The sequence below is a fragment of the Seriola aureovittata genome, chromosome 11, assembly GCF_021018895.1.
Source record: "Seriola aureovittata isolate HTS-2021-v1 ecotype China chromosome 11, ASM2101889v1, whole genome shotgun sequence".
Lineage (NCBI taxonomy): Eukaryota > Metazoa > Chordata > Actinopteri > Carangiformes > Carangidae > Seriola > Seriola aureovittata.
In genome coordinates this window covers 3,000,600-3,028,552 of record NC_079374.1, presented here as the reverse complement: position 1 = coordinate 3,028,552, position 27,953 = coordinate 3,000,600, and the positions used below count along the sequence as shown (strand labels likewise).

Here is a 27,953-nt window from a genome sequence, read left to right as displayed (position 1 = left end):
CTATGACGTTTTTTTGACATTTTATGCCTTACTATACTATGACGTTTTTATGACATTTTATGCCTTACTATACTATGACGTTTTTATGACATTTTATGCCTTACTATACTATGACTTTTTTATGCCTTACTATACTATGACGTTTTTATGACATACTATACTATGACGTTTTTTTGATATTTTATGCCTTATTATACTTTGACTTTTTTTTTTTTTTTTTTTACATTTTATGCCTTACTATACTATGACTTTTTTATGACATTTTTAAGACATTTCATGCCTTACTATACTATGACGTTTTTATGACATTTTATGCCTTACTATACTATGACGTTTTTATGACATTGAATAACTTACTATACTATGATGTTTTTTGACTTTTTTATGACTTACTATACTATGACGGTTTTATGACTTTCTATACTAAGACACTTTTATGACATTTTATGCCTTGTTATACTATTACATTTTATGCCTTACTATTACTATGACGTTTTTATGACTTTCTATACTATGACTTTTATTTGACATTTTATGCCTTACTATACTATGACGTTTTTATTTGACATTTTATGCCTCACTATACTATGACATTTTATGCCTTACTATACTATGACGTTTTTATGACATTTTATGTCTTACTATACTATGACGTTTTTTGACGTTTTTATGCCTTGCTATACTATGACGTTTTTATGACATTTTATGCCTTGCTATACTATTACATTTTATGCCTTACTATACTATAATGTTTTTATGACTTTCTATACTATGACTTTTATTTGACATTTTATGCCTTACTAAACTATGACGTTTTTATTTGACATTTAATGCCTTACTATACTATGACATTTTTATGCCTTACTATACTATGACGTTTTTATGACATTTTATGCCTTACTATACTATGACGTTTTTTGACTTTTTATGACTTACTATACTATGACGTTTTTATGACATTTTATGCCTTAATATACTATGACTTTTTTTTGACATTTTATGCCATACTATACTATGACGTTTTATGTTTTATGCCTTATTATACTTTGAATTTTTTTTTTTTTTTTTTTTTTACATTTTATGCCTTACTATACTATGACGTTTTTATGCCTTACTATACTATGACTTTTTTTGACATTTTATGCCTTACTATACTATGACTTTTTTTTGACATTTTATGCCTTACCATACTATGACGTTTTTAAGACATTTTTATGCTTACTATACTATGACGTTTTTTTGACATTTTATGCCTTAACTATACTATGACTTTTTATGACTTTTTATGCCTTACTATACTATGACGTTTTTATGACATTTTATGCCTTACTATACTATGACGTTTTTATGACATTTAATGCCTTACTATACTATTACATTTTTATGCCTTACTATACTATGACGTTTTTATGACATACTATACTATGACGTTTTTTGATATTTTATGCCTTATTATACTTTGACTTTTTTTTTTTTTTTTTTACATTTTATGCCTTACTATACTATGACGTTATTATGACATTTTATGCCTTACTATACTATGATGTTTTTTATGACTTTTTATGCCTTATTATACTATGATGTTTTTATGACATTTTATGCCTTACTATACTATGACGTTTTTATGACATTTTATGCCTTACTATATTATGACGTTTTAATGCCTTACTATACTATGACTTTTTTATGACATTTTATGCCTTACTATACTATGACGTTTTTATGCCTTACTATACTATGACTTTTTTATGACATTTTATGCCTTACTATACTATGACATTTTTTGACTTTTTATGACTTACTATACTATGACGTTTTTATGACATTGTATGCCTTACTATACTATGACGTTTTTATGACATTTTATGCCTTACTATACTATGACGTTTTAATGCCTTACTATACTATCACTTTTTTATGACATTTTATGCCTTACTATACTATGACATTTTTTGACTTTTTATGCCTTACTATACTATGACGTTTTTATGACTTACTATACTATGACGTTTTTTGACGTTTTATGCCTTACTATACTATGACGTTTTTATGACATTTTATGGCTTACTATACAATGACATTTTTATGCCTTACTATATTATGACATCTTTATGCCTTATTATACTATGACATTTTTATGACATTTTATGCCTTATTATACTATGACTTTTTATGACATTTTATGCCTTACTATACTATGACATTTTTATGCCTTATTATACTATGACATTTTTATGTAATTTTTTGCCTTACTATACTATGACATTTTTATGCCTTACTATACTATGACTTTTTTTGACATTTCATGCCTTACTATACTATGACGTTTTTAAGACATTTTTATGCCTTACTATACTATGACGTTTTTTTGACATTTTATGCCTTACTATACTATGACTTTTTATGACATTTTATGCCTTACTATACTATGACGTTTTTATGACATTTTATGCCTTACTATACTATGACTTTTTATGACATTTTTATGCCTTACTATACTATGACTTTTTATGCCTTACTATACTATGACTTTTTTATGACATTTTATGCCTTACTATACTATGACGTTTTTATGACATTTTATGCTTACTATACTATGACGTTTTTATGACATTTTATGCCTTACTATACTATGACTTTTTTTGACATTTTATGCCTTACTATACTATGACGTTTTTATGACATTTTATGCCTTACTATACTATGATGTTTTTATGCCTTACTATACTATGACGTTTTTATGCCTTACTATACTATGACTTTTTTATGACATTTTATGCCTTACTATACTATGACGTTTTTATGACTTACTATACTATGACGTTTTTTGACGTTTTATGCCTTACTATACTATGACGTTTTTATGACATTTTATGGCTTACTATACAATGACATTTTTATGCCTTACTATATTATGACATCTTTATGCCTTATTATACTATGACATTTTTATGACATTTTATGCCTTATTATACTATGACTTTTTATGACATTTTATGCCTTACTATACTATGACATTTTTATGCCTTATTATACTATGACATTTTTATGTAATTTTTTGCCTTACTATACTATGACATTTTTATGCCTTACTATACTATGACTTTTTTTGACATTTCATGCCTTACTATACTATGACGTTTTTAAGACATTTTATGCCTTACTATACTATGACGTTTTTTTGACATTTTATGCCTTACTATACTATGACGTTTTTATGACATTTTATGCCTTACTATACTATGACGTTTTTATGACATTTTATGCCTTACTATACTATGACTTTTTTTGACATTTTATGCCTTACTATACTATGACGTTTTTATGCCTTACTATACTATGACTTTTTTTGACATTTTTATGACATTTTTTGCCTTACTATACTATACTATGACGTTTTTATTTGACATTTAATGCCTTACTATACTATTACATTTTTTATGCCTTACTATTACTATGACGTTTTTATGACATTTTATGTCTTACTATACTATGACCTTTTTTGACGTTTCATGCCTTAATATACTATGACGTTTTTATGACATTTTATGCCTTACTATACTATGACTTTTTTATGACTTTTTATGACTTACTATATTATGACGTTTTTATGACTTTCTATACTATGACTTTTATTTGACATTTTATGCCTTACTATACTATGACGTTTTTATGACATTTTATGTCTTACTATACTATGACCTTTTTCGACGTTTCATGCCTTAATATACTATGACGTTTTTATGACTTACTATACTATGACTTTTTTTGACTTTTTTATGACATTTTATGCCTTACTACACTATGACTTTTATTTGACAATTTATGCCTTACTATACTATAACGTTTTTATGCCTTACTATACTATGACTTTTTTATGACATTTAATGCCTTATTATACTATTACATTTTTAGCCTTACTATACTATGATGTTTTTATGACATTTTATGCCTTACTATACTATGACTTTTTTTGACATTTCATGCCTTACTATACTATGACTTTTTTATGACATTTAATGCCTTACTATACTATGACATTTTATGCTTACTATACTATGAAGTTTTTATAACATTTAATGCCTTACTATACTATACTATTACATTTTATGCCTTACTATACTATGACGTTTTTATGCCTTACTATACTATGATATTTTTATGACATTTTATGCCTTACTATACTATGATTTTTTTCAACATTTTCTGCCTTATTATACTATTACATTTTATGCTTACTATACCATGAAGTTTTTAAAACATTTAATGCCTTACTATACTATTACATTTTATGCCTTACTATACTATGACATTTTTATGACATTTTTTTATGACATTTAATGCCCTATTATACTATACTATGACTTTTTTTGACATTTAATGCCCTATTATACTATACTATGTCATTTTATGACATTTTTTGCCTTATTATACTATACTATGTCATTTTATGACTTACTATACTATGACGTTTTTTGACGTTTTTATGACTTTTTTATGACATTTTATGCATATTTACACTATGACCTTTTTATGACATTTTATGCTTACTATACCAGGAAGTTTTTATGACATTTTATGCCTTACTATACTATGAAGTTTTTATGACATTTTATGCCTTACTATACTATGACGTTTTTATGACATTTTATGCCTTACTATACTATTACATTTTATGCATTACTATACTATGACTTTTTTTGACTTTTTTATGACTTACTATACTATTACATTTTTATGCCTTACTATACTATGACTTTTTTGACATTTTATGCCTTACTATACTATGACATTTTTTTGACTTTTAATGCCTTACTATACTATTACAGTTTTATGCCTTACTATACCATGACGTTTATTTTTTTACATTTTATGCCTTACTATACTATGACGTTTTTATGCCTTACTATACTATGACTTTTTTATGACATTTTATGCCTTACTATACTATGACGTTTTTATGACATTTTATGCCTTACTATACTATGACGTTTTTATGACATTTTATGCCTTACTATACTATGACTTTTTTTGACATTTTATGCCTTACTATACTATGACTTTTTTTGACATTTTATGCCTTACTATACTATGACTTTTTTTTTACATTTTATGCCTTACTATACTATGATGTTTTTATGCCTTACTATACTATTACATTTTATGCCTTACTAAACTATGACGTTTTTATGCCTTACTATACTATGATATTTTTTGATGTTTTTATGCCTTATTATACTTTGACTTTTTTTTTTTTTTTTTACATCTTATGCCTTACTATACTATGACTTTTTTATGCCTTACTATACTATGACGTTTTTTGACTTTTTATGACTTACTATATTATGACGTTTTTATGACATTTTATGCCTTAATATACTATGACTTCTTTTTGACATTTTATGCCATACTATACTATGACGTTTTATGTTTTATGCCTTATTATACTTTGAATTTTTTTTTTTTTTTTTTTAACATTTTATGCCTTACTATACTATGACGTTTTTATGCCTTACTATACTATGACTTTTTTTGACATTTTATGCCTTACTATACTATGACTTTTTTTGACATTTTATGCCTTACTATACTATGACTTTTTTTTGACATTTTATGCCTTACTATACTATGACGTTTTTAAGACATTTTATGCCTTACTATACTATGACGTTTTTTTGACATTTTATGCTTACTATACTATGACGTTTTTATGACATTTTATGCCTTACTATACTATGACGTTTTTATGACTTTTTATGCCTTACTATACTATTACATTTTATGCCTTACTAAACTATGACGTTTTTATGACATACTATACTATGACGTTTTTTGATATTTTATGCCTTATTATACTTTGACTTTTTTTCTTTTTTTTTTACATTTTATGCCTTACTATACTATGTCGTTTTTATGACATTTTTAAGACATTTCATGCCTTACTATACTATGACGTTTTTATGACATTTTATGCCTTACTATACTATGACGTTTTTATGACATTGAATAACTTACTATACTATGATGTTTTTTGACTTTTTATGACTTACTATACTATGACGGTTTTATGACTTTCTATACTAAGACACTTTTATGACATTTTATGCCTTGTTATACTATTACATTTTATGCCTTACTATACTATAATGTTTTTATGACTTTCTATACTATGACTTTTATTTGACATTTTATGCCTTACTATACTATGACGTTTTTATTTGACATTTAATGCCTTACTATACTATTACATTTTTAGGCCTTACTATATTATGACGTTTTTATGACATTTTATGTCTTACTATACTATGACCTTTTTTGACGTTTCATGCCTTAATATACTATGACGTTTTTATGACATTTTATGCCTTGCTATACTATTACATTTTATGCCTTACTATACTATAATGTTTTTATGACTTTCTATACTATGACTTTTTTTGACATTTTATGCCTTACTAAACTATGACGTTTTTATTTGACATTTAATGCCTTACTATACTATTACATTTTTAGGCCTTACTATATTATGACGTTTTTATGACATTTTATGTCTTACTATACTATGACCTTTTTTGACTTTTTATGACTTACTATATTATGACGTTTTTATGACATTTTATGCCTTAATATACTATGACTTCTTTTTGACATTTTATGCCATACTATACTATGACGTTTTATGTTTTATGCCTTATTATACTTTGAATTTTTTTTTTTTTTTTTTAACATTTTATGCCTTACTATACTATGACGTTTTTATGCCTTACTATACTATGACTTTTTTTGACATTTTATGCCTTACTATACTATGACTTTTTTTGACATTTTATGCCTTACTATACTATGACTTTTTTTTTACATTTTATGCCTTACTATACTATGACGTTTTTAAGACATTTTATGCCTTACTATACTATGACGTTTTTTTGACATTTTATGCCTTACTATACTATGACGTTTTTATGACATTTTATGCCTTACTATACTATGACGTTTTTATGACATTTTATGCCTTACTATACTATTACATTTTATGCCTTACTAAACTATGACGTTTTTATGACATACTATACTATGACGTTTTTTGATATTTTATGCCTTATTATACTTTGACTTTTTTTTTTTTTTTTTTACATTTTATGCCTTACTATACTATGTCGTTTTTATGACATTTTTAAGACATTTCATGCCTTACTATACTATGACGTTTTTATGACATTTTATGCCTTACTATACTATGACGTTTTTATGACATTGAATAACTTACTATACTATGATGTTTTTTGACTTTTTATGACTTACTATACTATGACGGTTTTATGACTTTCTATACTAAGACACTTTTATGACATTTTATGCCTTGTTATACTATTACATTTTTATGCCTTACTATACTATAATGTTTTTATGACTTTCTATACTATGACTTTTATTTGACATTTTATGCCTTACTATACTATGACGTTTTTATTTGACATTTAATGCCTTACTATACTATTACATTTTTAGGCCTTACTATATTATGACGTTTTTATGACATTTTATGTCTTACTATACTATGACCTTTTTTGACGTTTCATGCCTTAATATACTATGACGTTTTTATGACATTTTATGCCTTGCTATACTATTACATTTTTATGCCTTACTATACTATAATGTTTTTATGACTTTCTATACTATGACTTTTATTTGACATTTTATGCCTTACTAAACTATGACGTTTTTATTTGACATTTAATGCCTTACTATACTATTACATTTTTAGGCCTTACTATATTATGACGTTTTTATGACATTTTATGTCTTACTATACTATGACCTTTTTTGACTTTTTATGACTTACTATATTATGACGTTTTTATGACATTTTATGCCTTAATATACTATGACTTCTTTTTGACATTTTATGCCATACTATACTATGACGTTTTATGTTTTATGCCTTATTATACTTTGAATTTTTTTTTTTTTTTTTTAACATTTTATGCCTTACTATACTATGACGTTTTTATGCCTTACTATACTATGACTTTTTTTGACATTTTATGCCTTACTATACTATGACTTTTTTTGACATTTTATGCCTTACTATACTATGACTTTTTTTTTACATTTTTATGCTTACTATACTATGACGTTTTTAAGACATTTTATGCCTTACTATACTATGACGTTTTTTTGACATTTTATGCCTTACTATACTATGACGTTTTTATGACATTTTATGCCTTACTATACTATGACGTTTTTATGACATTTTATGCCTTACTATACTATTACATTTTTATGCCTTACTATACTATGACGTTTTTATGACATACTATACTATGACGTTTTTTGATATTTTATGCCTTATTATACTTTGACTTTTTTTCTTTTTTTTTTACATTTTATGCCTTACTATACTATGTCGTTTTTATGACATTTTTAAGACATTTCATGCCTTACTATACTATGACGTTTTTATGACATTTTATGCCTTACTATACTATGACGTTTTTATGACATTGAATAACTTACTATACTATGATGTTTTTTGACTTTTTTATGACTTACTATACTATGACGGTTTTATGACTTTCTATACTAAGACACTTTTATGACATTTTATGCCTTGTTATACTATTACATTTTTATGCCTTACTATACTATAATGTTTTTATGACTTTCTATACTATGACTTTTATTTGACATTTTATGCCTTACTATACTATGACGTTTTTATTTGACATTTAATGCCTTACTATACTATTACATTTTTAGGCCTTACTATATTATGACGTTTTTATGACATTTTATGTCTTACTATACTATGACCTTTTTTGACGTTTCATGCCTTAATATACTATGACGTTTTTATGACATTTTATGCCTTGCTATACTATTACATTTTTATGCCTTACTATACTATAATGTTTTTATGACTTTCTATACTATGACTTTTATTTGACATTTTATGCCTTACTATACTATGACGTTTTTATTTGACATTTAATGCCTTACTATACTATTACATTTTTAGGCCTTACTATATTATGACGTTTTTATGACATTTTATGTCTTACTATACTATGACCTTTTTTGACGTTTCATGCCTTAATATACTATGACGTTTTTATGACATTTTATGCCTTGCTATACTATTACATTTTTATGCCTTACTATACTATAATGTTTTTATGACTTTCTATACTATGACTTTTATTTGACATTTTATGCCTTACTATACTATGACGTTTTTATGACATTTTATGTCTTACTATACTATGACCTTTTTCGACGTTTCATGCCTTAATATACTATGACGTTTTTATGACTTACTATACTATGACTTTTTTTGACTTTTTTATGACATTTTATGCCTTACTACACTATGACTTTTATTTGACAATTTATGCCTTACTATACTATAACGTTTTTATGCCTTACTATACTATGACTTTTTTATGACATTTAATGCCTTATTATACTATTACATTTTTAGGCCTTACTATACTATGATGTTTTTATCACATTTTATGCCTCACAATACTATGACCTTTTTTGAAGTTTCATGCCGTACTATGACTTTTTTATGACATTTAATGCCTTACTATACTATTACATTTTATGCTTTACTATACTATGAAGTTTTTATAACATTTAATGCCTTACTATACTATTACATTTTTATGCCTTACTATACTATGACGTTTTTATGCCTTACTATACTATGATATTTTTATGACATTTTATGCCTTACTATACTATGATTTTTTTCAACATTTTCTGCCTTATTATACTATTACATTTTATGCTTTACTATACCATGAAGTTTTTAAAACATTTAATGCCTTACTATACTATTACATTTTTATGCCTTACTATACTATGACATTTTTATGACATTTTTTTATGACATTTAATGTCCTACTATACGATACCATTTTTTTATGACATTTAATGCCCTATTATACTATACTATGTCATTTTATGACATTTAATGCCCTATTATACTATACTATGTCATTTTATGACTTACTATAATACTTTTTTTGAAGTTTTCAAGACATTTTATGCATATTTACACTATGACCTTTTTATGACATTTTATGCTTTACTATACCAGGAAGTTTTTATGACATTTTATGCCTTACTATACTATGAAGTTTTTATGATATTTAATGCCTTGATATACTATTACATTTTTATGCATTACTATACTATGACTTTTTTGACATTTTATGACTTACTATACTATTACATTTTTATGCCTTACTATACTATGACTTTTTTGACATTTTATGCCTTACTATACTATGACATTTTTTTGACTTTTAATGCCTTACTATACTATTACAGTTTTATGCCTTACTATACCATGACGTTTATTTTTTTACATTTATGCCTTACTATACTATGACTTTTTTTGAAAAGTACTAAATCTTAAGAAAAATAGCCCCAGTGTGTGTTTTTGTGTTGTTTTTATTACTGATGCAACAAAGAATGAGCAGAATTTTACTGTTGCAGCTTCTCATGATGGAACCACATTTAACTACTTCATACAGTAGTTTAGTTCAGTGGTTCCCAATGTGAACAGTCAAAGTAAATCTGTGGGATTGTGACATTAATAATGGAGAGAAAAAAAAGACACAAATTTAACTTTCATATAACATTTTCTTTTTTGTAAAATATAATTTTACCTCAGAAAGCTATTAAAGTGAAACCATGTGAGAAGTCTGGAGGGGGAAATGTCTCTTTGCTGCTGCTAACAACTCATTAAAATCTGAAGTGTGACAAGGGGCCCCACAGAGACACAGCTTTTTTTGTCAGAGGTCACATCCCATAATATTTGGGAAACACTGCTTTAACCTTCAAGCAGTGGACTTTATTTTATAATATAAGCTTATTGTATATTTCAATGTAGAATTTTACAAGTAAACAGTAAATGTAGTGGAGTAAGAGGTACAATATTTGCCTCTGAACTGAAGTAGAAGTACATGTAGCATGGTTGTGGTGATCCCTGGTGACCTCTTGAGGTTCGGAGCTAATACTACTCTGTATCTCTTTGCTCTGCAGGCAGCTGATTGGTGGATCTGGAGCATCTGCTCCAGGTTACAAAAGACTAACCACTCTTTCTGCTCCTCTCCACAGGCACCACATCCTGGGTATGCTTATTTTTATTTTACAGCACCCACACCCACATCTTTCTCTCATGCACACCGCTGACTTTACTGATTATCACACCCCATCATGTAAATATTTAATTTGGTCTAATAAAAATATTTTTTGTTAATTGTTCTCCGTGCTGTGTCTTGATCTTATTGTGGCCACCTGAGCCAGGTCATAACAATATTTAAGTAGTGTATATCAAAATTTTACTTGAGTACGGTGTTTGAGTAAATGTCCTTAGCTGCTCTCCACTGCCTAAATATTTCATGTACAGTACTAAACGTGATGAAGAAAGAATGAAATTTGTATGAGCAGGAATCTTTTTAGGCTCAAACTCTAGTCATTGACTACGGCGGCCCAGAGAGCTCAACCGACTGCAACTTAAGTAGACACATTAAAATACACAAAGGCGCTGCAAATTCAGTCCTACAGCACAAGAACAAGAAAGAAAAGAAAGCAAAACATGATGAACCTGCTGGGACGCACTTGTTATTTAGCGTCCAGCTAAGTTCATCACTTTTTAGTGTCCCCTGGAAACACTTCCATTGTGTTGTGAGTATTTGCAGCTGATGTGTTGTCATATTGACGAAGATGTTTTCTGAATTTGCAGTGCGTTTCTGTCTTTGAATGTGTTAAGTGTTAAGCTGCAGTGCAATGAGCTCTCAGGGACACAGTAATTGAAGATTTGAAGGAATTTTGCTTAGACTGTATATTTCATGGTTCAAGAGTTATGAGCCACATGAAAAGAGCTTGATAAATGTCCACATGGTGGCGCTATACACAACAGAAACAAATAATTTCTTTCTCAGCCCTTTGTACAGGATAACTTTGCTCTGCTGCAATGAAATCTGTTAAAACACAAACAAAGCTGCTATGCAGAGGTGATAATTAGAGCCTTGTGGCAGATGTGTAAACATGCACCATCATCATCATCGTCATCAACAACAACATCAAGTCAGCACTCACCTCCTCCGTCAGCTTAGACACGCTCTGCTTGATCTCAGACTGCTCCTGGGTCCCTGCACCCAACACAAACAAACAGGCATCAATATTCATTTTCTTTTCTTCTGAGAGAGAGGCTAAATATTAAAGTGTGTGTGTGTGTGTGTGTGTGTGTGTGTGTGTGTGTGTGTGTGTGTGTGTGTCATACCTGGGTATGGGGATGGCGGTGCTGCAGGTGAGAGACTGGGACTGAACTCAAACTTCTGAGATGAGGTGGAGTTACTCTCTGTTTCGATGCCGTCCACGAATCTGTGCAGGAAGGATGGATTAAAAGTAAAAAAGAGAGGGGGGGGGGGGGGGGGGGGGGGGCAGGAGAGGAATGTAAATAAGAAGAGGAGGGGGAAATTGAAAGAGCACTAATTACAGTGTATATCTGTGTTGGCTGAGCAGTATTTTCATCTATCAGCAGCTTGTGTTCACACACAGCTGCACAGCACATAGGCTGTTATTAATCTCTGTGCACACACGGACACGTTGACTTTCCTACAGTGTGAAAACCTATAGACCTTCCAACAGCAGCCAGGCCCCATGTGATTCAGCAGCACTGTAATCTGCTGGTTGCCATGGCAGCCAGACACCTATGCTGCAGCATCAAACTGCATGTTGAGCGGCGGCTCCTGCCTCTTGATGCTTCTGACTATTGGTCATACTCAGCTATGCTTTGTTTTTCCAGTGACCTGTATCTGTGAGTGTGTGTGTGTGTGTGTGTGTGTGTGTGTGTGTGAGTGTGTGTGTGTGTGTGTGTGTGTGTGTGTTACCTGGGGCTGAGCTCAGGCGGCATGCTGCTGAAGCTGACCACGGGTATCTGCAGGGTGGTGGGACGCGAGTGCTCGGAGGGAGCTCTGAACGGCCTGGGCGGGAGGAGGGGGGAGCGCAGGGGCGAGTTGAGCCCCCTGCTGAGACGCAGCGGGGAGCGAGGGGCGCGGGACACCGAGTTCTGCTCCTCGTCGCCCTCCTCATCCTCACGGATCGACGGCAGCTTCTTCACCAGGCCGCCGTTGCTCTCCCAGTCCACCTGAGAGAGAGAGAGAGAGAGAGAGACACCATGATCACACCTGATGATTCTGCCACCGACAGAGGTCAGAAACTGTTTGCCTCACTGTGTAAATAAAGCGCAGTGACACGGTTGAACCAGTGGGGGGCAGACAAACACAGGCTTTGTACCTTCTCTACCAGTGAACATTAAAATGTTTGATGTACTGTCATCACTTCAGTTCGTCACTCTCCGCAGACTCATCCCTTCCAGACACTTACACCTCCCTGATTGATTATCTTTTTTATTTAATAAAGATTTTTCAGCCATTTTTCTTTCATAGCCGGAAAAGTTTTGTAGTGAGGAGGTGTAGATGACAAATCATCACAAAACAATTCAATATCACTAATCTTCTTTTCCACTTCATGTCATCATTATTATTATTATTATTATTATTGTTGATGTTCGTTTACAGGCATTTACATAGCAAAGAGCTCAAAGCTGCTTCACTATTCAAGATGTTTGTAAAAAAAGAAATATCTGATTTATTTTTCGAACTTTTATGTTGCTGTATCTCATGTTTTATTTATTTTATTAGATTTGTTTTCTGTTGCTGCAGTCTGTTTTGTTTTGTGTCTATCAACAAATTAACACAGAATGAAATATTACTTATCCATAAAAATGGGAGAGGAGTGGGCAAAGTGAGCACACATAAACTGTAACCATGTACTTTAATGTAGAATCAAGCAGCTGCTAAACTGTGATCCTCCATTTGCAGATTTAAAGGTCCCATATTTTCTTCTTCTTCTGTGTTTTATTTGAAGTGTTGATCCATAAGAAGATATAAAACCATCTCAGTGTAGTTTTACATCTCCTCTCTCAGGCTTCTCTCTGGAGCTCTAGTAACAACAGGTCGGTGAGCCAATCAGAAGAGAGGAGGCTCTGAGCCTCTCTTCTGATTGGCTGACTGTTTTCTGAGTGATCCAATAAAAATATAGCAGATTTCAGGTAAAAACACTCAGAGAAACCAAATCCTGCAAGGTTTGGATGGTGGGTCCAGGTGGGCGGGGCTTGGTGACTGCTTTGTTGTGACATCACAAAGTTCCAGAAGTCCTGACGGCTGGTTTTAAGGCTCAGTTTCTGAATACAGGCTGTGTGCATTTCTCTGTGGACTGAGGCTTTGATACTTTCACAGTATTAATATAGAAGCTAGAGCTGATCTATAATCACACTACACATGGACACAGACCTTTACACTGGAGGAGCTTTAAAGTGTTTATATTCTACAGCTGTGACTTTAAAATACAACAAGATAGTGAATAGAAGAAATAGATCAACAGATAGAAGATAGTAAGTAACTACTGATAACGACATATAGAGTCTGAGCCCTGTTCCAAACCTTCCCTGTCGCCCCTCGAGGGATCGTGTCAGATAAGGAAGAGTAGAGTCTTATCATAACGAGTTAAATTCCAATTATTTCATTTTTGGTTTTGAGTGAATATTGTTTTGCCTCCGTTTTTGCCAGACTGCAAAAAAAAAAGAAGTCTGTCATGCTACATTTAATACAGAGTGCTGCGTCTGACTTTTCCCCATCACATTCTCCCGAGCAACACACAGACACACACACACAGACACACACACACACACACACAGACACACACACACACACACACACACACACACACACACACACACACACCCACACCCCCCCCCAGCTCTCCATCAGCCATGTCCCTGCTTATGAATTGAATAATTTAGGCTGTCTTCAGTGTTGACGCTGAGTCGCCGAAACTTCCAGAAGCTAAAGCTACAACGAAACTGGACTTTGTGATTCAATAAAAGAAAGTGCAAGGTAAAAGGTTTAGCATTAAATACACAACAGATGGGGCCAGATGTTTGGTGTGTGAGGGTCAACAGGGTCAATACAACCCCACCTCGCAATTATATCTCTGATTAGCCATCAGTCTGATTATTTTAATCTATTCTAATTAATAATGTAACTTTTCAGGAATATTTGAATTATTCATATCTATGCTGCAGGACTCTGTTGTTTATTTGTAAGGATGATGAAGAGAGTCAGACTTTCCCTCCACATTCAAACAAATCCATTACATCCACTTTAAAACAGCAGCTGATACTGATTACAGTATCTGTTGCCGTTCTCCTGTTCTAGCTTCAACAATAATAACAGGACTCTTCCTCTGATGAAGAACGACTGGTGCAGTGACGGACTGTGTTTCATATCTCATCATGCAGACAAGCCGACGCCCCCCCCACCCCTATCTCTCCCTCCTCTCTCCCCTCCATCCCTGCCTGCTCAGCATTCTCTCCTTCCCCCGCCTCCTCTCAGCCGACTCCCCCTCCATACCCCCCACCCCCACCTCCCCACCTCCCCCGTGCCACCGTAATGTATTTTTAGCCCTCTTGTTCTAATCTTAGCTCCCAGCTCCGGAGGAAACCAAGGAATGCTCTGCGATGCGGGGGCGTGATAAGTGTGCACTTGCCGCGTGCCGCCGTGCGCTCGTCTGTGCGTGTGTGAGAGCGCGTGGGTGTACTGAAGTTTGTGTGTATGTGTGTATTTGTGTGTGTGTGTGTGTGTATTTGTGTGTGTGTGTGTATTTGTGTGTGTGTGTGTGTGTGTGTGTGTGTGTGTGTGTGTGATCGTTGGCGCAGCAGTGTGAGCAGAGCATGTGTGTGTGTGTGAGTTTGTCTCCGCATGTTTGTGGAGATAGATTGTTCGTCCTCGTCATGTTTCTGGTGCAGAGATTGAAAAACACGAGGGTGCAGAACATCCTGTGATCTCCCCACTCCTCTGGTTACTCGTGCACACTGCTTTGTTTTGCCCAAGGCTCCAGGGTCACGAGAGTCAGTCTGCAGCCTGTAACTCAGCAGGGACGCACGATGGAAATACAACCATCACTTTCTCATCTTCCCTTCCTCCTTCCATATCATCCTCTCCTGCCGTTCAGTTTAAGCCTCCACACACGTCTCCTCTTTGTTGCCATGAACATTACCATTCACCCTCCATCCTCTGAGATTGCCTCTTGACGTATTTGTCTAGTGAGCAGACAGGTGCTGTATTTTTCTATGTCGCAGCAGTTTCCTCTCACATACATATTCAAACACACTCTGCCGTGTGTCCTGCTGCTGCTACCAGAAGGATTTTACATGCATAAGCAGGATGGCCATCTGAAACCCAGACCCAAGGTATGGGCCGCAGCCTGAGCATCTGGACACACACACACACACACAAACACACACACACACACACGCACAAGCACAAACACACACACACACACACACACACACACACTGACATGAGAACACATTCGCACCTCGCTCTCACTCTGCAGTAAGCGTGCTGAACCCCAGAGAAACAAATGGCACTGCAGTGGGAAAGGAGGTAGCCTATGTGAGGAAGAGTAGAAAAGAAAATGAGATAGAGCCCCCCCCTCCCCTTCTTCTCTCCTCCTCCTCCTCCTCCTCCTCCTCCCTGTTCTCCTCGACTGGCTGGGCTATTTATATCGAGCAGGATCCAATCTTAGCAACAGCTGCAGGGGACGCAGCCAGTCAGGGAGAGCCCGTGCTTCCCCCCTTGCTCTATTTTTAGCAGTAGGACAGCTTCAAACAGCAGCACTGAGTTATTCTTGTCCCTGTGTTTTGCTCCCTCTGCTGCTGCTGCACCAGCCAGAGGTGCAGGGCTTTGTGTTTGTGTATTTGATGGCAGCGGTTGAGAAAAAGCCCTTCAAGGCTCGACTTGTCAAATTGTGATGTGTGCACAGATGTGTGTGTGTGTGTGTGCATTTCAAGCAGTGGTGGCGAGGCCTCTATCCACGAGACAACCTCCTCAGGTGAGCGTCTCCTCAGGCTACACGTTATCGCCTTACAAAATTTCATTTTCAGTTTGCACTTCCAAGGCTGCGGTGCGACTGATCTGCTGGGTTTCATGGCGTACACTTTGTCTGTGTGCATTTATAAATACACAGTCTTCACCACAGACTTCATGCCACCTGCAAAACCCGTTCCTCATCCTCAGTTTTGGATGAAGTCAGGGCTGTTATGTTGTTTCTGTCTGACGGCCACAAGGGGGCAGTCTAGCCTGTGATGAATTCATTTCAGCTCCCTTAAGGGGTAATTTGAGGGAACACACACAAACTCACATCGGCCCCGTGGCCCTCCCGCAGGTTGTACGTGAGGTCGTGTTGGATCTCGCTGATGAACTTCTGGGCGTACTCGGGGTAGAGCCGGAGCACCTCGCGCAGGCCCTTCAGGCTGATGTACTGCAGGTCGCAGTAGGTCAGGGCCTTGACGTTGGCGTTGGTCTTGATCACCTGCTCCTTCGTCAGGTAGTCCGAGCCAATCAGGTCTCCTTTGCCTGGGGAGGAGCACCGACAGAGAGACATGCAGACTCGTTTATTTTTCAAAAAGCAGTGATTTTGAATGAGTGTGTTTCCAGCAGCCGTCTCCACCTGAGAGAAAGGGATCAGCAAGTGAAGCCGGTTAAATCAATTAAACACAGACTGTCTGAGCTGCAGATCATTAAAGACAGGAGATGAAAGGAATGGACCTGCTAAGTCAATTCAACAGCAGGAGTGGGAGGGTGTGTTGGACTGTATGTTTAATGGACCTGGGAACTCAGTGCTCCCCAGTATAAAAGTTCATCTTCGTTTACAAAGAGATACACTACCTGCACAAAGCAGCACTGAGCAGCGCTAACACAAACTTTCTCAATGTCAAAGTGATGCTTGTTGCATGTGGCTGATCTGCAGTAGTTGGTTTCAGAAAAAATAAAGTGCTTCAAAGAGCCTCTTTTAAACAGAGATCCCACCATATTGAACCAAACCAAGCAGGTGTGTGATTTTTAGATAGCATAGCATGCTAGCGTTCATGAATCAGAGGCGTGATATTCAACAAAACAGCGTCGACGTCCTTTCCCGCCATGTTGGTCCTGCACATACATCGATCCAGCTCTGTGACGAACTCCACTAACAGCTTAAAGCTCCATATTTTATTTTGAAATGTTGATCCATAAGAAGATATATTTAAAACCATCTCAGTGTAGTTTTACATCTCCTCTCTCAGGCTCTCTCAGGAGGAGCTTTAAAGGTGGAACAACGATGCACTATACAGAACGGCGAGGTGGAATGAAAGCATTGTATATCTTCTATAAAATGAGCTGAATTGATTGTATAAGTGTTGTTATTGGATTTCATTCTGATTTTAATGTCAGTGATGACGCATTTTTAGCTATTCTGTCAACAGTTTGTTGACATGGCTGTGAGATATCTGCTGCTTTCTTTGAATTAGTCTCTGTGAGTCCACAACCTTTCAGAAGCACCGTCTAACTGAAAGTGACATTTCCAGTTTCCTTTTCTGGTGTATCCTCACAGTGAGCGGGATCAGTGCAGACGATTATTTTTCCGAACAAAACATGGCCACCATCCACTAATTGTTTTGAGGTAATCTCATCTGAGTGGATTAGTTTGAAAAAACCCTGACGAGGAGTCTTGTCAGTGAATCCTGACGATGTCTGTCGGCATTTCACAGAACAACTAAAGGCGGTACTCAAGATAACTGCTGCTGCTCAGGTTCAGGCTCAGTTCAACAGTGTGGAAACATAGCGTTCATCATTTTCAGAAAGATTATTACTGTGTGTGATGCCAAGAAGAAAAAGAAAATGTATGTGACGCAACATTAATTTATGAGGCTCTTGACAGACAAAGCCCTGTGCAGTATTAGGAGGAGAGAGAAAAGGGAAAAAGTCAAACAAAGAGCTTCAGGGCTGAACAGCCACACAGCCGGGAACAGAGTGGGGGGGGGGGGGGGGGGGGGGGGGGGGGAGTGAGAAGAGGGAGGAGGTGAAGATGGAGGAACTGGAGAGGGACACGGTGTGGGGGTGGCCGCAGACTGGCGCAGGTTGATTGAGGGGAAATGGATGGGCGGGGTGAGAAAGAGAGAGAGGGGGGGGGCAGGGTGAGAAAAGGCTCAGAGCATTTCTACACGAGCAACAGCAGCCATTGGACACGGCCCTCTACCCCTCCTCTGAACCTCCAACCACCTCCACATCCTGCTGCACTCACAACAGCAACCTCATGTCCTCACCCCCCCCCACACACACACACACACACACACACACACGCACACACACACACACCCCCATCTGTGCTTCTACTTCATTTGGCTCTTCACATGCTCCGTCTGTCTCCCTGTCTTTTTTTACATCACAAACATTTCCGCTCCTCCATTTTCTTTTCCCATCACCACCACCGCAGCTCAGCTGGAGTTCTGCTGGTCACAGAGATGATGGGAGGCACTGGAGCTGAGAGTGACGGCAGCGTGAGGGAAAAGCTTTTTCTTTTTTCTTCTTATAATCACAGTGAAATGTTAACGTGAGCAGGAGATGAATACTTGAAAGTGACATTTAGGAGTGTGTATCCGTCTCGTCTTCAGCGCGGGTCTCAGTAACGGTGAAAGCTTATGAAAGAAGCTCGTTTTATCAATGTCGGTGATCTGCTGCTTATAAAATGCAAAACTTCAGCAAGTATTTCATGTATTTATTCTCTTATTTTGGAAAAAGACACATAGGTGAGTGGGATGATCTTCAGGTGTGTTGCACTAACAGGCCTTCCCTTCACAAACACACACCAACATGCAAACAGATTATGCAGATTGGCCTAACGGGGTGTTATGAAGTAAAATGTCAATCTTTTACTTTAGTCACACACCATTAATCCAATTCTAAATAATACACTCCTCCATACATTACTCTGATTCGCTGTGACGGTCGAGGTAAAGGTCAATTTAGGTCGATGAAATTTGCGAGCTGATGTAAACGTTAAATCACCGTTCCTGTTTTAATGACATTAGTCTTGGGTGTCGATTGGCCCAACAGGTGTCTGCACCACATCACGCCGGTCATGCATGGATCCAGATGTTTTATGGAGCCATTACACACCTTTTTTTCCACACATCCAGTGCACACGCTGCTTAAAGCTCCTCCAGTGTAAAGGTCTGTGTCCATGTGTAGTGTGATTATAGATCAGCTCTAGCTTCTATATTCATACTGTGAAAGTATCAAAGCCTCAGTCCACAGAGAAATGCACACAGCCTGTATTCAGACCTTTGGAAACGAGGGGATAGACACCCACAGGCTCCCTGATTGGGTCTCATCAGCCTCGACTACCAGGGGTGAAAGCGACATTGGAAAAGGATATAAAAGCGTTACTGACCTTGTTGTGAACGCTACAACTGTCTTTGCTGTTCATCGTTCAGAGTATTTTCTGAAACTAATCAAAGGTTCTGATGTGGAGCTAAAACGCTGGTCTGGACAGAGATCGTAAAACGCCATTTTAAAATGTCAGGACTTCTGGAACTTTGTGATGTCACAACAAAGAAGTCACTGATCTAAGCCACGCCCCAGGCCGCGCCCACCTGGACCCACCATCCAAACCTTTCAGGATTTGGTTTCTCTGAGTGTTTTTACCTGAAATCTGCTTTATTTTCATTGGATCACTCAGAAAACCGTCACGTTTTCGTAGCCACGTCTCTGTGGGGGAGGAGCTCAGCTTTGATAAACATGGACTCCACTGGTTCGAGATGATATTGCTGGTAGTGTAAAGCGTGTGTAAACATTACAGGGTGTGTAACATGGGGCTGGATATGTCTGATCAGCTGGTCGCACCTGAACACTCAGAGGTGTGTTTGTGTCGGGTCAGTTGCAGATGAACCTGTACGTCCTGTAGAAGCAGGTTCTTGGTGTCGGCCACGACGGGCTGCACCGTGACGGAGAGCTTCCTGGACTGAGCATGGCTCTGCTCCAACCACACTTCAGCATTAATAATCAAGCTGCTTTAATAATGTAAAATCTATTAATTATTAACACCAGCACAGCACCACACTTTGTCTATTGATGTGTGTGTGTGTGTGTGTGTGTGTGTGTTTGTGTGTGTGTGTGTGTGTCACCATCAAGATCAAATATGGGCCGGGGGCTTGGCATTTGAAGATAAATCCACTTCAACTCACTCACACACACACACGCACACACACACACACACACACACACACACACATAGAAATACATGTGCACAGGTACAAACCATTAATACAATACATCTTGACCTTTCAAGGAACTGACTTTTGAGACATGTGAATCTGTCCTTGTCACACAAACGTGAACCCCCCCCCCCCCCCCCCCCCCCCCCCCCCCCCCCCCCCCCACACACACACACACACACACCCCCCCCGTCCATCACTGTGTATTACCCATTCACACAGGCACATCTCGGAGACGTGCGCTCTGTTTGCTGGATTAGCGTAGTGAAGGCTCTGAAGCACAACCAGAGGAAATGAGATTTCAGGCCGACTACAGAAATGATTCTAAGCTGTCACAGGTACAACAACTTGTCTGACCACACACTTTCCAATCTGATTTTTTTTTTCTTTCTTCATTGTAAAATGATAACTCACCACTAAATGCAGCTTTTTTTTTTTTTTTTATAATCTTAAATTGTTGTGTGTATCTACAAAGAACTACGTCACAAAGCGAATCTCTTCCTCTGACGTCACCAGAGAGGAAGTGTCGCATCAACTCTCTGAACAGCAAACGCCGATCACAGAGACACAGAATAAACACTTTCTTGTTGTTGTTTTATTTCATTGTAAAGTGAACATATTTGTGTTTTTTCACTGATGGTCACTTTGTGCTTTGGGCACTTTTCACCGTTTTCTGTCATTTTATTGGGCAAACTGTTAATTGGTTGATCAGGAAAATTACTTTGAAGTGTGTGTTTTGTTTTTGATTGACTGAAGTCATGCTGTGATTATTGAGACGGCAGATCAGCTGCGATCACACCAGAATAAAAAGTAAAAAAATAATGAGTTTGTGGTTGTTTATGAGTCTGAAACTCTTCAGATGTTTAAACTCCTCGTGAATCTTTGGCCCTTGTTCCTAAGGCACATTCAACTTTAACTTTTTCTGATTTATAGATACGTGTTTCTGACAGTGATGAGAGACACTCCTCGTCAATCTGAGCCGCATCTCTTTCATCTGCAGGCTCGTAAGTTTCACGCATCAGTCTCGAAGTGAAACCAAACTAAGCCTCAACACATACAGGGAACATCTAACAGTACATTAGTGAGGTACACAGAAGAGATCTATGTTATCATGAATGGGTGAAATGAAATATCTTCTACCTTTAGGAGTCTACAGGTGAAGCCGCCACACGAAACAGACCAGAAAAGAATAAAAGGAGAGAAAAACGACCCGGCGCCTCTTTAGTTGATGAACATGAAGTGGTAAATGAAGGTTCAGACATGACATGTAACGTGACGGTGGCAGCTGGGATATTTGTGGCTGAGGTAGAGAGCATGACTCTCTGCTTCGTCCTCCCACACACTGTCTGCAAATCAGTCCTGTTTAATATTAGCCTTCGCTGGAACACAGCTCCGCCCTCACATCCCCGGAGAGCGACGCCAGTGTGGACATATGATCACACGCACACACACACACACACACACACACAGTACAGAGCAAAGGATACCAGTTATGTTCCCTCTCTCTCTCTCTCTCTCTCCAGGTTTTTGGCTCCATACAGCACTAATGTTTTTTCATGCTCAAATCAAAACTCATCTCAGTAGCTGCTGCCAGCGTCGCCTCAGCTGTGATCATTAGGACACAGGTCTCTCCCCCAGGCAGGAATATCCTAACCAAAGTTTGGCTGCTCATTAGGGATTGTTGTCCACCTCTGGTAGAGACAGGAACAGCTTGTTTTTACTGAATATTTAAAATGAATGACGGACTAATAATTACCAAGAAAAGTTTTGGTTGAATTTTTTTTAAAGACAACATCCGATGAAAATCAAGTGTTTAACCTTGTCAACATCCGTGTGATGTTTTCTTTTATAATAATACAAGACATATGAAAACTGCAGTGAACCAACGACAGTCTCATGAAAACAGAACACAAACCTCAGGAACCAATCCTGTCACCCTGTTGGGATGAGGGGCGGGGCTAAATAAACCTGAAACCTTGTCAGTACAGAGAGAGAGCGAGAGTTAGCATTAGCACAACCGCTAACACTGTGTCAGCCACTGCCAGTTACAAGCTAACAAACAACATAAATAAGTAAATGATGCTAACAGCGCTAACCGCTCTGATACAACAGACTCCTCCTCTGAGTCTGGGTCTGACTGAGACTCAAACATGTGGCTGAGTCTCTCTGATGTTTCCTCCTCTCACCATCGCTCTCTGCTCTCTCACCTGTACACCTGGAGGGAGCAGGTGGTGGTGGGCGGGGTCAGATCAGAGACAGCTGAGAAAGAAGACATCGCACTTCAACTGTGCAGATCTTCCCAACCGTCCGACACTAAAAAGGTATTCTTCAGAAAGATCGGGAGAAAATGAACTTCATTCGAGAGCTGCCTCCGTCTCAGCGAATCAGATCTGTCGGTTCTGATCTAGTGTCACTGCTGCAGTAGAGCTGCCGACATTAACAGAAGTTTAGAGTGAAACCATGAATTTAAAACTTAAAGAAAACTTCTGTTTCTTTGCTTGATAATTCTATTACTGTTATTATTATTATTATTATTATTATTATTATGTATCTGTTTACGGAGGGAGAAAAGACTGATATGATCTTGTACCGTCACATATTAAGCTAACGGATAAAAACAAGCATGGAAATCATTGTATTGTTGTTTTGTTTTGACATGAACAAGCAATCATGACCACGCCCACTTATGAGACAGGAAGTGAAAATAGTGAATTTTCACTGAATATGAGTTGAAAACACGTCTGGAGGAACTTTAATGTTTACAGAGACTGAAACATGACACAATGAACGATAATGAAATGTCCCATTTATGTTGTATTTATTGTTTCATTTACACAAACACAAACATCCTAATTCATTCCTTCATTCATTCATTCACTCATTCATCTCTCAGTGTCTGTACTCGGCCATATGTGAGGTCTGATAACAAGACGTCCCACATCTCTGTTCACACTGCAGTGAAGGATTACTGTGTGTGGCTCGCAGGATCAACACAGTGGGAAGCCTCGACTCTGTGTGTGTGTGTGTGTGTGTGTGTGTGTGTGTGTGTGTGTGTGTGTGTGTGTGTGTGTGTGTGTGTGTGGAGCATGGTGATAACTCTTTAAAGCAGCCGAGCACAAACAACAGGCTCTTTATCAGCTCTTTTTCAGCCCTGCCTTCCTCGTTGTTTGAACGATACACACTCATCTGCCTCTCTGTCCTTCCTCCTCCTCCTCCTCCTCCTCCTCCTCCTCCTCCTCCTTCTTCCTCCTCCTCCTCCTCCTCCTCATCAACCTAATTTCCACTCAAACCCAGTTCCAGTTGCTCTGCAGGTCTGATTGGATGAAACCAAACACAGAAAAGTGAGATTATCTGAACTGTAATCAGTGAACTGAGACGTGATCTCTCTCTTTCTTCAGAGTCTTCACTTCATCAGCAGCATTTAATATCAAACAGACACATTCTCCTGAATCTTATCAGAGCTTTCGTCAAATTAACGACTTTCACCTTCATTAACGATGCGACACCGTGTCCCGCCGATCATGATCATCTCACATCCTCTCATTAAGCCTCACTTTGACAGGTAACTGTCAGATCAGAACTGTTTTCATCCACTTCTCTATCACAAATTTACGCATAATTTCCCTCAAATAATAAACCACCCTCGTTGCTTTTTAGTCTAATTAGAGGAACCAGCGTGTAGTTTTACAATCTGAGAGTCAAACAAATCAAACCTCACACTGCAGAGTTTCAGATAAAGCTTTTTCATTGACAGTTTTTTGATCCCGTTTCCTCATTAATTTGAAGATAGACGGAGGAAAAGATGTTGTCTCAAACAGGAAAATAACTGGAACATCAACAGAAGAGCGTGAGTCAAAACATTTCCCTTTTGAGGATCCGCGACATGTGAATGACCTTTGACCTCCTCGTGCTCTGACTCACCCAGGATGGCCAGCACCGTGTTGTCTTTCAGGACCTCCATGGACCCCGAGCAGACGAAGTAGATGGCCTGCAGGGCGTCCCCCTGCCGGATGAGGAACTCGCCCGGAGCGCAGAAGGAGGTCTTGATGATGAGGGAGAGCGAGCGCAGGCACCCCCTGCTGGCCGACTCGAACAGCGGCAGCTGGAGCAGCTCCTTGTTCAGGTGCATGGCGATGTCGGCCCGCAGCTCATCCGGGAAGTCCTTCAGGAGCTGAGAGGTCAGAGGTCAGAGGTCAGACACTTCACAGGTGAGATAAGAATAAACGGGATAATAAATAAACTTTATAACACAGCCCTTAATTTACAGGGTAATGAATCATACTTAACGTTTCCTCCTGGTATTTAATGTAGGTGCAGTGGAAGAAGTATTTTAGATACGAACTAAACTTGTTCTTACTGGTGTTGACAACTGTTTTCTTCTTGCACACATGAGTTTACAGTCCACATACTTTATAACTACTGTGTTATATATAATACATGATTAACAACATGTTATTACTGAGTGAAGGAGAAAATAAAATATAAATTAGAGGATTCGAATGACAGCCAGGGATCTATTAATCTCTGTTGACGCTTTCGTCCATGACATTTTCATCATGGAAATTGTTGAGAATCAGAGAATCATTTAAAAAAGAACTGGGAAAAAATGGACACAAAACAAAACACCGACTAAATGAAAGCGTAATTTAAAGAGTTGAAATAACTCCAGTGTTATTTTATGTTTTATATCAAGTGTGAAAAATCAAAAGAAAAAAAAGAAAAGAAACTTTCTTAATGGAAGTTTTCCATTTTCATCCAAGGAGGAAAAACTCTCACAAGATAAAGTCATGTAATAATATAACATACACAGTAAATAAAGGTGGATCAAACATGGCTGAACTTCAGTGTTTAATGATAAATATTATTTTGATTATTTTAATTACACAAGAAGAAGAACGAACGGCTTATTTCCTGAACTTCTCTTGTTTTGTTTGGTGAGACTGTAGGTCTCAAGACTTAGAGTTTAATTTCTTCCACTGCAGCTACATTTAGTTTGGAGCCGCTCAGTACTTTTATTTCAAACAATGAAATTACCTCTGACTGTTTTATTAAATTTCATCTGTGTAACTAATGACTTTACTAACTAGTGTGTTATACTGCATTAATTGCTGGAGCAAGCCATAATTAATGGCCCTTTAATGTGATTCATTTGGGACAAAAGAGAAACAGAGCGCGGTGACACCAGCACGGCTGTCGAGATCATCATCATCATCATCACTGTCCTGGTTACCAAGTGTTTTTACTGGGAACTAGTCTCTTCTATTCTCCTGAGTGGTCGGGACACTGTCTCCTGCTGCTGCTGCTGCATTTTCAAATGTCATTTATCAGTGTGTTGAGAACGACCATGAATTCCCCTCCGTTGTGTCGGAGCAGAAATCTCAGATGTAGATCTTTAAAAATCTGAGCAAATGAGACTGAAACTCTGCAGGACTGAAGACCGTTAGAGGTTGATGTTTGTATTTTGAGTGAAACAACCCTTTAATGTCGATGCATCGCTTCGGTTTTAATTTGAAGAACAGGTTCGGAGTGTGTGTCCTCACCTCGTTGACGTCTATCCCGTTGTTGACTGACCATGTGGTCTGGAAACACTCCAGCATGCGCTGCTCCAAGGCCTTGGGCAGCCGATGGACCCTGATGAAGTCCTTCAGGTCCTTGGTGCGGGTGTGGTAGAGCGAGCGGCGCGAGTACATCCTCTGGATGATGGCCGTCACATTACCAAACACCACGGCGTGCATCAGCGCTGGAGGACAGAGGGAGGGTTTCTTTAACTCTGCTGTGTGTGTTTTTATATGAATCAGAGTTAATTACAGAGCGATTTGATTGGCTTTTATCGAGGATGGCCCTCGTGAAAATCCCATAATGCCTCTGCACAGCAGGAAGCGTTATGGGAGGTCTTCATGAGCTTCAACAAGTGAGAAATCAAAGGGCTCAAAATGACTGAGCTGCTCTATAACCGCTGTAAAGCATCGCCTCAAGTGGATTACTGCTTTCACAGAAATGGCAGAAACAAACCAGTAAAAAAATATAATCCCAGTGTTGGAAAAATCTTTTATTTCTAGTGAACGAAACACCTGAAACAACAACAAAAAAAAGACTTTTCTAAAGCTCCAGTCCCAGTATGAGGGCTGGTTCTCGGTGAGGACTTACTGGTTTCTCACTGGTTTGCTTTGAATGTGAACAGTGAGGACTGGAACTGTGTTTTATGATGTAGTTTCCTGACTACGTCGCAGAGCAGTTTCCTCCTTCTGCCCCTAAAAATGTCCGAGTAGAAAAGCTGCTGAACCAGCGTTCAGACCGCAGGACACTTACACAGTCCACCGACACCCAGACTAATGACATTATTTCAGGATGACTGCTCCTTCAGGCACGACGACCCGCCTCACATTCTGGAAAAAACCCTGGTGTAAAAACGTCTAATATCTTCCAGCCGCAGCTGAGGGGCAGCTCGCCGCCACAGAGCTCTGAACTCAGTGTGAGGATACGTTTCAGAGAGATTAATGAAGCTCTCCCTCTCTCTCTCTCGCTCAGCTTTCTCCTTTGATACTGTACACAAATCACTGAGGGTGCAAGGTTATTAAAAACCAACGCAACACACACACACACACACACACACACACACACACAAAAAAACACCCACTCCAAAACCCAGATTTAATTAAATGCAAAGGATGAGAAGCTTTTTTCTTACTGTGAACAAATCCCACGAAAAGACCAAAACCAACAATGTGTTAGTCCGTTTCAGTCTCCACACAAAATCTGAGCAAATAGAGCA

The 27,953-nt window shown here is 37.3% G+C and overlaps 1 protein-coding gene across 1 annotated transcript in view; it reads right to left on the bottom strand.

The window, feature by feature from the left end:
- The window catches only part of kcnh3 (potassium voltage-gated channel, subfamily H (eag-related), member 3), a 143,001-nt gene that overhangs the window by 14,963 nt on the left and 100,085 nt on the right, over positions 1–27,953 (bottom strand). Inside the window, exons 10-15 of the mRNA XM_056388653.1 lie at positions 26,722–26,921; positions 25,103–25,352; positions 17,290–17,504; positions 12,915–13,171; positions 12,305–12,405; positions 12,121–12,173 (exon numbers count right to left, since the gene is read on the bottom strand). Of these exons, the coding sequence (XP_056244628.1) occupies positions 12,121–12,173; positions 12,305–12,405; positions 12,915–13,171; positions 17,290–17,504; positions 25,103–25,352; positions 26,722–26,921 (1,076 nt within the window). The remainder of the gene's footprint in view (positions 1–12,120; positions 12,174–12,304; positions 12,406–12,914; positions 13,172–17,289; positions 17,505–25,102; positions 25,353–26,721; positions 26,922–27,953) is intronic.